Source organism: Schistocerca nitens, chromosome 6 (assembly GCF_023898315.1).
Source record: "Schistocerca nitens isolate TAMUIC-IGC-003100 chromosome 6, iqSchNite1.1, whole genome shotgun sequence".
NCBI lineage: Eukaryota > Metazoa > Arthropoda > Insecta > Orthoptera > Acrididae > Schistocerca > Schistocerca nitens.
The window spans coordinates 126,295,031-126,312,306 of record NC_064619.1 but is presented as its reverse complement, the minus strand read 5'-3'; the positions used below and the strand labels follow the sequence as shown (position 1 = coordinate 126,312,306).

Below are 17,276 nucleotides of genomic sequence, written 5' to 3'. Positions count from 1 at the left end.
GAACGCAAGTTTTCTTTCTCCTGATAATGACGTCCTCTTGAGTAGTCCCCGCCCGGAGATCCAAATGGGGGACTATTTTACCTCCGGAATATTTTACCCAAGAGGACGCCATCATCACTTAACCATACAGTAAAGCTGCATGCCCTCGGGAAAAATTACGGCTGTAGTTTCCCCTGCTTTCAGCCGTTCGCAGTACCAGCACAGCAAGGCCATTTTGGTTAATGTTACAAGGCCAGATCAGTCAATCATCCAGACTGTTGCCCCTGCAACTACTGAAAAGGCTGCTGCCCCTCTTCAGGAACCACACGTTTGTCTGACCTCTCAACAGATACCCCTCCGTTGTGGTTGCACCTATGGTACGGCCATCTGTATCGCTGAGGCACGCAAGCCTCCCCACCAACGGCAAGGTCCATGGTTCATGGGGGGAGGCGGGGGGGGGGGGGGGGGGGGGGGGGGTTAAGAGATGTACCTGGACTAAATGAAACCGTATAAGATCGGGCCATGCAAGATACAATGCATGTAAGTGCAAGTGTGGTCTATGTGACTCATCACCCTGTGACTGTTGAGCACCAGAACAGAACGTCTGCCATATTATTGAGGAATGCCCCTTAAGAAGATATGCCGGACCTGTCTCTGAGGTCATATATGTGAAACCCTCTGCTTTGGATTGGCTGTGCAATCTAGATATTGAGCTTTAAATATATGAATGAGTTTCTAGACAGGCTTGCCAAGCTTTTAATGTGTAGTTATTTTGTCTCGAGTGTTTGTACTTTATCCTTTTGTGCTATTGCTTGTTTTTTACACATGTACTATTTACAAATTGTTTTGTTTTATACATTTCGTTTACATATTGTTGTACTTATAAAAAATATTGTCACGGTATTTCCATATGCAAAATAAATAAACTAAATAAATTAGTGCCTTGAATATTGCTCTTGTAGTAGTGTGACATGGTTCTTTCCTGTTATCTTTACGATCCTTTTCTGCACCATAAAAATTCTTGTGTATACATTTAATCTAATATACCCAAGAAGGTATATTATAAGATACAACTGAATGCACTAGAACAAAATAAAATGATCTATACATAACGAAGTCACAGCTTTATTGGAATACCCTTGCAACATATCAAAAGCTGCACATTCTTTTAAGTAGCGCATTTTTGTGCAGATTACACTGTAGAGAAATGTCTATCCATAGTCCAAGAAAATCTATTTCATTTATTTGTTCTATTACTTGATTATGAAGAGATAAGAGCTCTGCATGGATTCTACTGTTCTGTGATGGCCTAGAAGGCCGTGGAGGCTGTTTGCTCTTATTTAGCAGTAGTTTGTTGTTAAATAGCCAGTAATGAATTAAGTGGTATCAATTATTACAGTCCTCACACATTCCGGTGAGGCATTCCAGAAGATCTGGTTTATGTTGTCAGAAAAATGGCAGGAACTGTAGATGGCAAATTTTTCTGTCATTGATGTATACCATATGAGGAAAGGCCCTAGGCTGAAGCCTTGAATGGACTTTCTTCTTTGTTAAGTTGTAAGCTCAACCAGCTGTTTCTTGTTTGAAAGATACAAGTGGAACCACTCATTCCAGACACCTCTAATTCCCTAAGTTTCCAGCTTATCTAACAGCTGGGAGTGGTTTAAAAGATCAACTACTTCTGTGATGTCTGTAAAGGGCGCAGGAGATAGTATTTCTCATTAAACACACTTGTATAATGTAGTCTGTGACAATGAAAATTGCATCACTCATTGATCTGTTTTTCCAAAAGCCAAACTGGTGTTCTGATAATAAGTTTGTTTCAAGAAAAATCATTAGATTTATGTTGGTGAACTTTTCAAATATTCTAAGGAAGTTTAATAGGTTGCAGTTAAAGTAATTAATGTGGTGCCTATTGCCTTTCCTGAATAGTGGAACTGTCTAAGTCCACTTGAAAGCTGCAGGAAAAATTCCAATACACATAGAACAGTTGATAATGTCACTCAGTGTTTTAGTACTTTGAATGTCAACTTTTATTGTAATCCATCAGTGCTAGAAGCATGACTGCTTCATCAATCTCATAATTTTCGGAACTTAATGTTTGAATGCAAGTGGTAAAATAGTGATGTTACCGTTGTTGTACTTTTCATTATGAAAGCTTTAGAAGGGAATGTACACACAGATGATAGGCTATTAGCACTGCTGGTGAAGTGTAGAATAAATGTATCACATATTTCTCTTGTGTCTGTAACTAGATTACTACTGTAGCATATACACAATGGGCTTCCAGTAAGTAATGCAACAATTTTTTCCTGAAAGCAAGTTGATTTTATCCAGGATTCCAATACACTGTATTACTCCTCACTCTTCTGGCTACAAAACCCTGTTTTTCAACATAATCTTCATTTAACACAATGCAATGACAGCCTTTCACCAGCATACTGGGAGAGTCTGTATGACTGTGTGGTGCCACTCTACTGGTCAATGTAGGAGCCAATGTTTTGTTGCATCAATAACCTCCCCATCATTTACATACTGCTTCCCACAGAGTGGATCGTTCATTGGGCCAAACTGATGGAAGTCGGAAGGAGCGAGATCCAGGCTGTATCGGGATGAGGAAGGACAGTCCAATTAACTGTTGTGATCTCTGCTCAGGTGCACGGACTAGTGTGAGGCCTCGCATTGTCATGTAGAAACAGAAGTTCATTTGCATTTTTGTGTCAACAGACATGCTGAAGTCATTTCTGCATGTGTGGCCAGGCGGCACACGGAAGATTGGACACATTTGCGCGACCTTATCATCATGGCAGATGCCCCCAGGAACCTACTGTGATTTTGTTCACTGCAATGTCTCTGCCCCAGTCTTCAAGCAGCTGTGAATATCCATGATGCTCTGATATTCTGCAAAAGAAACTCAGTGACAGCTCTCTGCTTGGAACACACCTCTGTTACAGTTATAGGTGCTGAAGCAGGAATATTCCATGATGTCCCACAACAAATTTCACCTTTTTTCAACTGAAATTTTCCAAGTAAAAAATGTGTTGCATCACTTATTGAACACCCCTCATATACATTCCTTGCTTCAGGTTATTACTGGTTTTCGGTGTTCCCTTGACAGTGTCCTGCATTGCCATAAATTTATTGTTGCATTCACTTATATATCTGTTATTGTTAAGTTGCTGAGTTTTACAAATCAATTTCCTTAGGATCTTCTTGTACAACCTAAAGTAGTTGTGAAAATTTGAACCATGCATTATAGTGATGTGCTCATATAGACTCCTTATAGTCTTACATCATATTCTAGTGCCTTAAAATAAATCAGTTAATGTAAAGAAATGTTAATAAAGTTTTCTTTGTTCACTAGCAACGCATGACTTTAAAACGTTCACTCAGTGAAGAGAAACGTTTACATGAGACTCCAGGTGTTATGGCTCTGTGCAGGACGCCAAACATGCGACTCAAGACTGCATTAATTACACTGAATTGGTAAGAATGCTCTTGTATTATTTACCATTTTTGCAATTTGCTTTAAAACTATAATATGCTGAAACACAAATTTTTTATAGTCTGAAACTGTACTACATGCTTTATTCAAAAATTATGTTGAGTAGTCAGTTCAGGAGCCCACTCAAAGTGTAAATGGTTGTGAAAACACACTTGATTAGCAACAAATAACCCTGAGCAACAAGGAAACATTATGTTGGATACCGGGATTAGTGACCACAAAGTCACTGTAATGAAACTGAGTACTACAACATCCAAACCCATTCCTATATATGAAAGGCAATGTCCTGACTGACTGACTAATTCATTATCGCCCAGCCCAAACCAGTAAGGATAGAATCTTGATATTTGGAGGTGTGGGTTTTATACAGTAGGCACTGTTCAAGAAGCAATTTTTCGAAATTCCAACCCTAAGAGGGTGAAATAGGGTATGAAAGGTTTTCTTGAAAAATGTTGCTATTACGGTAATTTTGAAGCTAGATATAGTAAAATTGGTATTTGGTTTCATAGTCAGAAATAAAGAAATGCATGTTTCAGCATTATTGGAAATTTGACCTTGTGGGGGTGAAATAGAGGGTGAAAGCTTCTTTTGAAAATATATCTTTATTAAAGAATCACTAAAGCTACATGTACGAACATTGGTATTTGACTTCTCGGTTACAAATGAAGAAGTATGTGTTTCAGTGTTTTTGGAAACTGAACCCCTAAGGGGGTGAAATAAGGCCTGAGATTTTTTTATAACAATATTTTATTATGAAAGTATTTTAAAGCTAAATCTGTGAAAATTTAAATTTTGCTCCTCATAAATAAAAAAAAATGTGTGTCACTGTTTTTGGAAATTCAACGCCTTTGATGGTGAAATGGGAGAAGAAAGTTATTATGGGAATATTTCATTGTGCAAATATTTTTGAAGCAGAACTACAAAAATCTGTCTGTGGCTTCTCTGTTAGAAATAAAACTGATGCATGTCACTGTTTTTGGAAATTCAACCTCAAAGGGGGTAAAATAGGGAATGAAATGTTTTAGGAAACTATTTCATTATGAAAGCCTTTTTCAAGCTAAGTCTTTGAAAATTAGTGCTTGGTTTCTTGGTTGGAGATGAAAAAAATACATGTTTCACTGTTTTTGGAAATTCAACTCCTAAGGGGGCAGAATAGGGTCAGACTGATTCACTGACTCATCATTTCCCAGCCCAAACTGCTAAGGATAGAAAATTGAGGTTAGGAGAGAGTGTGGATCACATATTCTTTAAGAAGGGATTGTACAAAATGCCACTCCTAAGGGGGTGAAATAGGAGATCAAGGGTCTTTTTTTATTTTTATTTATTTATTTGAAAAATGTCACTAGTAAGGCAATTTTGAAATTAGACCTATGAAAACTGGTATTTGGTTTCTCAGTCAGAAATAAAGAAATACAGGTTTCAGCATCACTAAGGGGGTAAAATAGTAGGTGAAAGTTTTTTTGAAAATAATTATGAAAGAACTACTAAAGGATTTTTAAAGCTACATCTATGCCAGATGGTATTTAACTTCTTTGTTAGAAATATAAAAATATGTGTTTCGGTGTTTCTGGAAATTCAATCCCTAAGGGGGTGCAATATGGGATGCAAATTCTTAAGAAAATATTTCATTGTATTAAAAACAACTTTAAAGCTAAATTTATGAAATTTGGTATTTCAGTTCTTAGTTATACCGGTATATAAAGAAATATTTGTTACAAGATGGAAGTTTCTATGGAAATATCTCCTCAAGAATGCAAAAGGCATGATTTAAAAAAATGTTGGACTCCAGCTAACAGAATTACTTTTTGATCACAAGTACATTCAGAAAATACCATCTTATATGGATTTAATTTGCCTGAAATGCTTATAAGGTGTTGCAATTTGTGAACATCATAAAAATTAGATTAAATAAAAATAAATAAAAAAATCTTTGCAGGCTATACAGTCTATGTGAGCGAAGCAGCAGGTGCTAAGCTAGTCAAAAATAAATGTAAAATATATCTACTTAAAAAAAGCAGGTGAAAATTTGATGGTACCTTTCTACGAGAGAATTTCCATTCATTCCAAACTAACTATGCCAGCATAGACTAAATGTGTGTTGATTGAAAGGAAACAGTATCAACAGTAATTGAGAGATTTATACCAAGTAAATTAGTAAGAGACAGAACTGATACCCCATAGTATACAAAAAAGTCAGATCACTCTTGCAAAAGCAACGAAAAAGCACAGCAAACTGAACACGTTGGAGACCAGCCACATTGAAAAATATTGGGCCTAGGAAACCAGACATTTGTCATTATCTGTCATTACTGGCACATAAGTGATTGATGTATCTTCAAGAGTAATTCATACTAAAAAAAGACCAAGCTTCAAGATTTATTTTTCATATTTACTGCCGTTCTCTGATAGATTACAAGTTTTAAAATAATTATGACAGAAAGTATAATTATCCTCCCAGGAAAAACAGTATAAAGTGAGTATTGAGCAATGTCTTCCCCTTGAGCTTCCAAAATTTGTTGCTCACATAACAAACATGACATATTTGTGGCAGAATTACAGCAAACTGCAAAACTCAATGAGTATGTGTATGAAATTAGATCAGTACCATCATATTGGCTCAGCCATTCCCAACAACAGCTGCTACATTCGGTAATGTTTCTTTTGAAATAATTCTAGAAATTGGCAACAGAAGGCAGCACCAGTCAAGGGACAGGTAGCAAGATGTCCATACATTGTTCTCATATGCAAAGAGTCCAGTTTTTGAGTGACAGATGGCTTGTGCATCATGAAAATCAGTGTCATTTTTTTAACACAAATTTGTGGCCTGAACTATGCTCGGGCTTGGTCTTGAAAGTGTTAAAAGAACACAAAATCACTAAGTTGATGAAGTTTTACAGAATCTCAAAATTTTGTGCAGATTTCAATGTGAGATGCCTTTAATAATTGCACAATGAAACTCTGTCTTGAAATCTGGCAGAAAATCCAAAGAGATTCTGGTTGTATGTTAAGTACACCAATGGGAAGACACTTAATACCTTCACTGCATGTTAGCAATATATAACATTCTACATACCATCTGCACTGATAATTCTTCACATTCAGTATGAACAGTATTATATCTAAGATGATTTGATGTTATTTCTGTCTACTATTATGATTAAATTTGTTGAGCAATTATTTTAATGGTGATGAATCAGGTTCTCTACCTGTGGAAAGCAATAATTTCCAGAAGGCGAAAAACAGTTTGTTCCTTGCAAGACAAAAGCAGAGCTCACCATTTGCAGCATAGTTGACAGGACCAATTGTGAACTTCTGGTACAGAGCTGAGTGGAGGGTCTGAATCAGAGGCTCACATGGTTCTGCAGCCATGTAGGCTGCAGATTCCTTGACTTGCGCCATAGGTTGGTGGGCTTTTTGTGTTGTGCTAAATAGGTTACACACAGGGGGTGGCTACACAGGTGGTGGGGGCTGTGTGGCATAGTCTGGGAAGTTTTTTGGGTTAAGAGCATCTCAGGGGAAACACAAAAACGGCTTCAGTCTCAAAGGTTGCAGGTAAGAAAGTAGATCTAGGAACCATTGATGGAACTGTTGTAAATTGTCACAGCTGTGTTGAGAAAGTACCAGAACTCCAAGCACTAATAGAAAGCACTGATGTTCAAATTCTTACAAGCACTGAAAGCTAGCTGGCTAAAGCTGGAGATAAATTCAGCCGAAATTTTTGTGAAGAACCTGACAGTGTTCAGAAAGGATAGGCTAAACACAGTTGGCGGTGGTGTGTTTGTTGCTGTTAGAAGTAGTTTATCTTGTAGCAAAATTGAAGTAGATAGTTTCTGTGAGTTAGTATGGGTAGGAGTCTTTTTTGTGAATGAGAGTAAAATAAACAATTATAGTTGGTGGCACCTTTGACATGTTGGCAAAAATACATGTTTAAATCATGAAGTACGAATAAAACGTCATACAAAATTATAGTAAATGCATACTCTGAAAATTATTTCAAGCAATTTGTTCATGAGCCCTCTCAAACAGTAAACAGTTGTGAAAACGTACTTGACCTCCTAGCAACAAATAATTCTGAGCTAATAACTAGCATCAAAACAGATAGAGGGATTAGTGAACACAGGATCATCATAGTGAGACTGAATACCATAACCATCTAATCCACCAAAAATAAATGTAAAATATATTTATTCAAAACAGCACATAAAAATTCACACAATGCCTTCCTGAGAGGCAATCTCCACTCCTTCCAGATTAACAATGTCAGTGTAGATGAGATGTGGCGTGAATACAGCGAAATGGTATTGACAGCAATTGAGAGATTTATACCAAACAAATTAATAAATGACAGAGATGATCCCCATGGTACTCACAACAGGTCAGAACACTCTTGCAGAAACGATGAAAAAAGCATCCAAAATTTTAACAAATGCAACATTCCCTAAGTTGGCAACTTTTTTTAGAGAAACTCAAAATCTAGTGTGGACTTCAGTGTGAGATGCTTGCAATAGTTTCCACAACAAAACCTGGCAGAAAATCCAAAGAAATTATAGTTGTATGGAAATTATGCTGTGGCAAGTCACAATAATTGCCTTCGTCTCACCATAGCAATGGAAATACTATTGATTTAGGAAACTAGTAATTTTTACTGCAGGTTTTTGTGTTGACATAGTAGAAATCTCATTTTGTGTATATTGTTCAATTCTTACAAGGAATTCGTAATTTTTTAGCTCAAGAGATTAAAAGATAATTAATGCAGCACCACTGTGAATGTTGTTTTCAAAAATGGGATGAATTGGTTGATATTTGTACATAACTGGAAATTGCCCTGATTATTGTCAAATGATTGGCAGCTTCTGCAAATAAATGTGTTGGAAGAGCTCATGAGAGAGAGTACCTGTGATACTGGTACCAGAGATACCTTGAGTACTATTCTCTGCTGTGGATCCTATCTGCCCTGCAGAAAGTACAGAATCTGTCATTACTCATCCGCTTGCCTGCAAATGGCATGGCAATGATAGAACTAGGCATCCTATACAGGGTAGATGGGTAGCAGGGAGGACTCAGGGTGTTTTGCTGATTCCCCTAACCAACAAGTTTGAGATGCTGTCTTTCACTGAAAGTGAAACTGAGCCAAAGGGACTCATTTCACCTGTTTTGGGGAAACCTATTTTGTCCTTTGTCAAGAGGAAGCAAACACATAAGGGTAGGTATCTATTAATCATCGGCAGTTCAAACATACAGTGAATGATGGTACCCATTAGGGAAATGGCAGCAAGGGACAGAGAAGGACACCAGGTGTACTCAGTGTGTATGCCTTGAGGCCTCATTCACCATGTTGAAGAGGCTATTCCAGCAGCCATTGAGGGAATAGGATGCAACCAAATGCAGATTGTGGTGTGTGTTTGAACAAATGATGCCTCTTGTTTGGGCTCCAAGGTCATACTTGTGTCATTCCAGCGACTGGCCGAGAAGATTGAGAAGACCAGCCCTAAGTATGCAGTTGTAACAAAACTCACAATATGCAGCATTATCATCAGAACTGATTGTGGCTCTTTGGTTATGTGTCAAGTGGGGGGAATCGTTCTGTGACAAGTTGGCCTGCAACTTCCTGGACTTGCACCATAGGGTTGAGAACTTTAGGGTCTCCCTACATGGATCAAGTGTGCACTACACATCAGAGGCTGCTACTCAGGTAACTGGCTTGTGTATGGGATGCACACATGGGTTTATTAGATTAGGTGGCTCGCCATCCAGTCCAGATAATGATAGCTGTAAGATACTCAGAAGTATGAGAGTAAGATTGTGAGAAATGCTTCACACAGATGAGAGTATTGAAACACTAATGGTAAACTGGTGAAGCATTCACAACAAAGTGCCAGTGTTTGAAATGCTCCTGAAAAAGCAATGAAACTCGCATAATACATGGTACAGAAAGCTGATTGAAATGTGAATTACATTTGCTTCGAATGCCGAAGCTATATGGAAGAAATTAACTTGAATTACGGCCAGGTGGGAGGCAAGAACCAAGGTCATGTTGTAGCACTAGTTTCATACTTGTTCAGATGCAGGCTCTTTACAGTAGTACACCACCATACTCACCTCAGATTTCACTGGATGTACACCAGCCTAGTTCAAAAGCAGATTTCCTGGGCCATCACATACAATCCTGGCACTGCTGATCCATCCAAAAAACAACTTCATAGCACACCACTTGTCTCTCAGTACTATCCTGATCTTTAATGTATTAATCAGCTACTTTGATGAGGCCATGACTTCCAAAAATGTGCCCTGAAATGGGATCCATTCTGTCTCAGATTTTGCCCACCACATCTACAATAGCTTTTTGTTACCCTCCAAATCTCCGCAGTACCCTTGTCAGACCTTATGCTCCTTCTGCGCTTATCTTCCTACCATATGGCTCCTACTTCTGTGACCAGCCCCACTGCAAGACTTGCTCTATGCACCCTCTTACATGACATATACCAGCTCTGTAATTGGCAAAACATATACTATCAAAGGGAGAGTACATAAACACTGTTTGGCCTTTCACATTGGCATGACTACCACCAAATTATCAATTAGGATGTATGGGCATCGGCAGAGGGTGTATACTGGCAACGCACAGTATCCTGTTGCAGAGTATACCTACTCTACAACATGACAGGCATGACTTTGGTGACTGTTTCACCGCACACAGCATCTTGATTCCTCCTCAAAACTCCAGTTTCTTAGAACTCTGCAGCACTACAACATATGCTTGGTTCTTGCCATCCACATGGCCTTAATTTATGTTAATTTCTTCCATCTCAGCATTTCTTCACAGTAACTACTCCTTTCTTCACTCCATTTTAGTTTTCAACACCTATCATTTTCTTAACTGTCTGTTTTTCGCTGTCCCCCTTCCACCTCTGTTACATACAATGCACTTAGCTTTTTACTTTTATTAACTCATGCATGATGTTTTAGCAGTAATCTATGTCTTGCATCTTACCTTGTCTTCCACCTTGAAGCCCCCAGGTTTTCAAATCTCTTCCATCTCGTCCAGCACAGTCCCCAACAATCAGTCTTTCCTTCTAATCCCATCTGGTAAGTCTCCCCTGACCTGCAGTCCTGGGTGACTTTTCCTAAACCTACCCCTTTTCCTAGTTTCTCCAGTTCTTTTCCTTCAACCCTCTTCCTTCCCTTTCAACCTTTCTGCCAGGAGGAGGAGCCGCTGGCTCCGAAAGACTGCATAATTATAACCTTCTTTTATGCGCATGTTCTGCCACCACTTGATGAGTAGATTTTTTTATCTATCCAATTACATTATATTTTCAAAAATTGATTGTTTTTGTTGTTATAACATTTATGACTTGTTATATATGTAATTTTTAGTAGGACAATGCGCCCTCTAGCATTCTTTGTTCCTAAGTGTTTCTTTTGCTTTATTCCAGCTTTAGGTTATTTAACAAGTCCTTTTCTCGCAATTTTAAATATTACATATAATTTGTCACTCACTAGTGAGGCAATTTTTATCATAAACACATGTTTTCCTCTTATAACCATACCTTTATATTTTGTGTTTGTGTTTTAACATATCTGGAATTTACAAGGTATATTTTAGATACACGCAAAGCCAATAATTTTATATATACACAGCAATATAAACTTTGAATATTTTAAATATTTTTTTCCTATTTTTCTTCATTAATATTACATGTTAGTTTGTTTATTTTTCAATTATTCTGAATATTCTTTCAAGTCTGGTTACTATCAGTCGCAATTCTTGGTTCACATTTTCTTTGATCTGTAATATTCTGTACTCCTAACAGTTTCCTGGGTATAGGAAACACTAAGTAATATGTATTGCTATTGGGATAGTTCATAGTTACAGATGGACTATTATACATGAACTTGAACTTATTCATCTTGTGGTTGATCTCACTCTATTTTTCATGGGTCTTAACCAAAACTAAGTCAGCAATATTAAATTAAGTACTGTTTAACTTTGCATCGTGCCTACAAATCCTGGCTTCTGCTTGCTTATTCATATTAGTTTCTAGTATCTCTTTCTTTTCATCAATAGCACTTTCTGTATGTAGAGGAAACTCTATTAAATCCCCAATTAAACAATTGGAATTCCTTTCTTGCAAGATCTCTTCAGGAGAGAATCCTGTGTGGTCAGTTTGAAAGTATTTATAATATTTTCAAATTCCAGTACAAATTTTTCCCATGACTGGTGATTGTGGTGACAATATGTACGACATAGCTTTCCTATTTCACGCATATACCTCACAGCTGGATTGCTGGTTGGCCGATATGCCGACATGTGGATTTCTTGTACTTGATTTTCAGTCACTCCTTCCCTCCATAATTTTGAACAAAATTGGGTCTCCTTATTGTATAGAATCCGTTGAGATTTTCCCACTTTAACATAACACTCTTTAGTCATTTTATTATAAGGTGCTTTGGCTCTTGGTTCACACGAAGGGTACAATTTGATAAATTTGGGAACCACATCTACTACTACTACTAAAATATGGGTAAAACTATCAGATGTTTTTTGGCAAAGGACCAAACAAATCCATCCTGACTATTTCCATCACATCATTTAGCTCTGATAGTCTGCAAGTCTGCATCATACTTCTGCTGGTAATGTTAGCTACTTTAGCCTTTCAGTAAAAACTGCAAGATCTAATCCTCTCAGCTGTTCTCCTTACCAAATTGTTAAACGTGATACATTCCCATATATCATCAGTGCATTTTCTAGCACTGCAATGGTCACACGGTAAATGGAAATAATTGATGACTTCTAGTATATATTGGGAAGGCCAACATATTCTTCAAGTTTCAGAATCCTTTTCTTTACTCATGCATAAAACACTTTTATACATTTTGTTGAAGGTTTGATTTTAATACTGTCGACCGCACTAAACTTAATTTTTAGCAATTTAAGACAATTGTCTGCATTTTGATATCACCTCATGTTCTTGCAGATGTCTTTAATTTTGTCCTTCCCTTCTACTGCTTTGAAATAATTAAATCTGAATGTGTCATCATCTTCCCCCTTCTGTTCATCTTGTCGTCATTCTCAGGCAGTAGACAAAGCTTTCAGAATCCTTTTTCTTCCTCATACATAAAACACTTTTATAAATTTTGTTGGAGGTTTGATTTTAATACTGTCGACAGCAAGAAACTTAATTTTTACCAATTTCAGACAATTGTCTGCATTTTGATATTGCCTCATGTTCTTGCAGATGTCTTTAATTTTGTCTTTCCCTTCTACTTCTAAATACTTAAATCAGAATGTGCCATCATCTTCCCCCCTTCTGTTTATCTTGTCATCATTCTCACACAGTCTAGACAAAGCATCAGGAACCCAGTTATATACCTCTTTTACTTTTCTTATTTCCAGATCAGATTGCTGAAGAAGTAGGGTCCATCTAGCCAACCTGTTATGTAATTGCCTGCAATCATTCAGGAAAATTAGCTCTTTGTGTTCAGTGTGGACAATAATTTTATACCCTACAAATAATATTTAAATTTTATGCATTCCCAGACTGTAGCTAATGCCTCCTTTTCTGATGTGATATAGGGTTTGTCAAATTTCATCAAAACTCGACTAGTGGAACCAGTTGATTTGCAAATGATGTGATCTCTTACCTGTTGTTCCTGAAAAATCTGATATCCTACACCAAAATCAGAACTATCTGTAACCAAGAGTAATGGCTTATACATATCTGGATGAAACAATTCAATATTTTTGGACAGACACTCTTTAAACTTATCAAAAGCCAGATCGCATTCAGGAGACAGCACAAAACTGCTATGCTTTTACAGTAAATTGTTTAGGTTTAGGTCATTGAAAGCTTGTTCCTCAACATAGTACTGGTAAAATGAATATATACGTAGAAATACTTTCAAATGTGTTAGGTACCAGACAGTTCCTTATAGCTTCCATTTTCTTTGACTTGTGCTTAATATCACTGGTTGGTTCTGTATGCTCCAAGAACCTAATTTCTTTTTGTCCATCAGTTCTAAATGTACTGCCCAGGATTTTGTACCTATCATCAGATCATCTACACAATTAGCAACTTGAGATCTTATCTCATTTCCTGAAATTTTGCTTAGTGCTCTTATTAATACAGACACTGAAGTGTTTAACCTGAAGGGCACTTCTGTATAGCGATAGCACTTTCTTGCAAAAAGAGAAAGCACAGAAATTTCTTGATTCAGATGCTAATTCCACCTGCCTGTATACAGCACTCAGATCACAATAACTAATGGATTATTGTATGAACTATTGCCACATTCAATTAACCCCCTGTTTAACCATCCTGTCTATTTCCATTTGAACAGCAGCTCTTTTTGCCAGAGGGACTATATATGGCTGTTTGAAAAATGGTTCGTGTTAATAACATCCAGATGATGTACATTTTTTAGCACTCACCTGGGTGTATCAGGACACACCCTTTTTTCTTCTTTCATTCCTGGTAAAATTCACCCTTTTGTTCTGTTGCTGAACTGTCAATTTTATCCACAATTAGTGTAAAGTCAGGTCCTTCTCCTTGTGATTCCATAACATCCTAAACATGATAATCCTCTTAACCATTTCCAAAACTGTCATTTTCATATGTACTAATAAATTCTACAGATTCCATTGTACCTCATTCAATTTCATTTAATTATACATATGGCACTCGTGACCTTATATTTCCTGCTTGGCACATTATCATTCTAATATGAAAATCAATGATGACTCATTGTTTTACCAACCAGTCAATGCCAAATAGACTTCTATGCTCAATTCTGGCACAGACAAAAACTCATGGGTAAATAATTGTCTTAGAATCTTAAAATCAAGGTGATCTGATTCTTAAGTCCTTTCTCACCTTAACTTTCGTCCCTACTACTTTCATGTCATATACTGGCATAATTTCTACATCATATTTTTTTATTATTGCAAAAAATGCATTTGATTGACACTTATTTAGCTCCTGTATCCAGTAAAACAATAAATGATTCCCACATACACTCCTGGAAATGGAAAAAAGAACACATTGACACCGGTGTGTCAGACCCACCATACTTGCTCCGGACACTGCGAGAGGGCTGTGCAAGCAATGATCACACGCACGGCACAGCGGACACACCAGGAACCGCGGTGTTGGCCGTCGAATGGCGCTAGCTGCGCAGCATTTGTGCACCGCCGCCGTCAGTGTCAGCCAGTTTGCCGTGGCATACGGAGCTCCATCGCAGTCTTTAACAGTGGTAGCATGCCGCGACAGCGTGGACGTGAACCGTATGTGCAGTTGACGGTCTTTGAGCGAGGGCGTATAGTGGGCATGCGGGAGGCCGGGTGGACGTACCGCCGAATTGCTCAACACGTGGGGCGTGAGGTCTCCACAGTACATCGATGTTGTCGCCAGTGGTCGGCGGAAGGTGCACGTGCCCGTCGACCTGGGACCGGACCGCAGCGACGCACGGATGCACGCCAAGACCGTAGGATCCTACGCAGTGCCGTAGGGGACCGCACCGCCACTTCCCAGCAAATTAGGGACACTGTTGCTCCTGGGGTATCGGCGAGGACCATTCGCAACCGTCTCCATGAAGCTGGGCTACGGTCCCGCACACCGTTAGGCCGTCTTCCGCTCACGCCCCAACATCGTGCAGCCCGCCTCCAGTGGTGTTGCGACAGGCGTGAATGGAGGGACGAATGGAGACGTGTCATCTTCAGCGATGAGAGTCGCTTCTGCCTTGGTGCCAATGATGGTCGTATGCGTGTTTGGCGCCGTGCAGGTGAGCGCCACAATCAGGACTGCATACGACTGAGGCACACAGGGCCAACACCCGGCATCATGGTGTGGGGAGCGATCTCCTACACTGGCCGTACACCACTGGTGATCGTCGAGGGGATACTGAATAGTGCACGGTACATCCAAACCGTCATCGAACCCATCGTTCTACCATTCCTAGACCAGCAAGGGAACTTGCTGTTCCAACAGGACAATGCACGTCCGCATGTATCCCGTGCCACCCAACGTGCTCTAGAAGGTGTAAGTCAACTACCCTGGCCAGCAAGATCTCCAGATCTGTCCCCCATTGAGCATGTTTGGGACTGGATGAAGCGTCGTCTCACGCAGTCTGCACGTCCAGCACAAACGCTGGTCCAACTGAGGCGCCAGGTGGAAATGGCATGGCAAGCCGTTCCACAGGACTACATCCAGCATCTCTACGATCGTCTCCATGGGAGAATAGCAGCCTGCATTGCTGCGAAAGGTGGATATACACTGTACTAGTGCCGACATTGTGCATGCTCTGTTGCCTGTGTCTATGTGCCTGTGGTTCTGTCAGTGTGATCATGTGATGTATCTGACCCCAGGAATGTGTCAATAAAGTTTCTCCTTCCTGGGACAATGAATTCACGGTGTTCTTATTTCAATTTCCAGGAGTGTATATCTATGGGAATATAGTCCATGTCCAGGTATATGACTTTCTGTTCTGATTATCTTTCCAAAATAAATCCTTTTCTCCAGCAACATCTTTCCATGAAATCTGTTCAACTTTTACTTCTTGATCCATGTCTAGATGTTTCTTCCTCCTCCTATACTCTACATCTTTAACGTCTTTTTCTCTCTGTCATACATAATCATTTTCTTGGTTTTTTGGTTTCAGCACCTTCTACTCTCTTGGTGCGTGCTAATGAGCAGCAGTAAATTCTGTAAATACACATTGTAGTAAGAATATTTCCCCTTCATTCCTACTAATGTCTGTCTCACTCTCATTATAGCTGGCATCCTTATTTGTATTCAGAAATGATAACAGAAGATCTTCTTTGAACCTATATGCTTCTTTCTCAAACTCATTCTCTTATATCATGAAACAGTCAGAATTGGAAACTACATTATCACCATCTACTCACATGGTTGCTATATGTTCTTGCATTACATCAACATCTACGTATGTATTTTGGGGCATAGTTGTTACTTCATCATCAGATACATAATCTTTTTTGCTCCTCTGAATTGCTTGCCTGTTGTCTATTTCATTATACCTCTCTTGTCCAGGGAATACAAATACATCATAACTGCTGCTAATTGAATCATTCTCATTAAGATAGCATCCTACATTTGCTTCTTAAACACAGACTCAACTTAGCTTTCCACTAATCTCATGTTTGGATTGTGTTCATCTCTTTCAAAAGTTACTGTTCTAATTGGATTGAGTCCTTCTGCATAACTTGTGAATGAGATTATTTCATCTACATCATCGTGGCAAGCATCTTTGTGCTATCCCCCTGTCCTCCTTATGTCCCTTTAATGTTGGTAGTGCCTCTGTCATGTCACTACCTTCTTCATTTTCCCATTCTTGAAACATATCATACTTTACACTGAGTTTCTTCACTAATACTTTCTCATCTTCTTCCTTGTCCATTTGTCAGCCAGTGTCATATGAAATGATAACTTGCCTTTTGATCAGTACTTCTGACCTACCCTCACATAGATCCCTTACTTCAGTCTCCTTATTTCCATTTGCCTCGAATTCTGATTGGTTGTTTTTTCTTTGAATTGGTTTTGTTCAACCAATTCTGTGCTTACAGCTACTGTTTGCCTACTTCTTCTATTCCAGTTACAGTTCCTCTTTCAAAACCATTTTCCATTCGGATGGTGCTTTGTCCTCCTACCCTTAACCTCATCTTGAAAATACATATGTTTTGTGTCATCTTTGGGCCAACTACTTTTATCTGTGCCCACCAGGCCCTAGACCTGTGTAAAACCTAGTTTTCCTCATCAAATGGTTCAAATGGCTCTGA

General features: G+C 38.7%; 1 protein-coding gene across 3 annotated transcripts in view; it reads left to right on the top strand.

The window, feature by feature from the left end:
* The window catches only part of LOC126262859 (carcinine transporter), a 452,804-nt gene that overhangs the window by 310,790 nt on the left and 124,738 nt on the right, over positions 1-17,276 (top strand). For all 3 annotated transcript variants that reach the window (XM_049959724.1, XM_049959725.1, XM_049959726.1), the window contains exon 8: positions 3,344-3,465. In XM_049959724.1, coding sequence (XP_049815681.1) covers positions 3,344-3,465 — 122 coding nt within the window. The remainder of the gene's footprint in view (positions 1-3,343; positions 3,466-17,276) is intronic.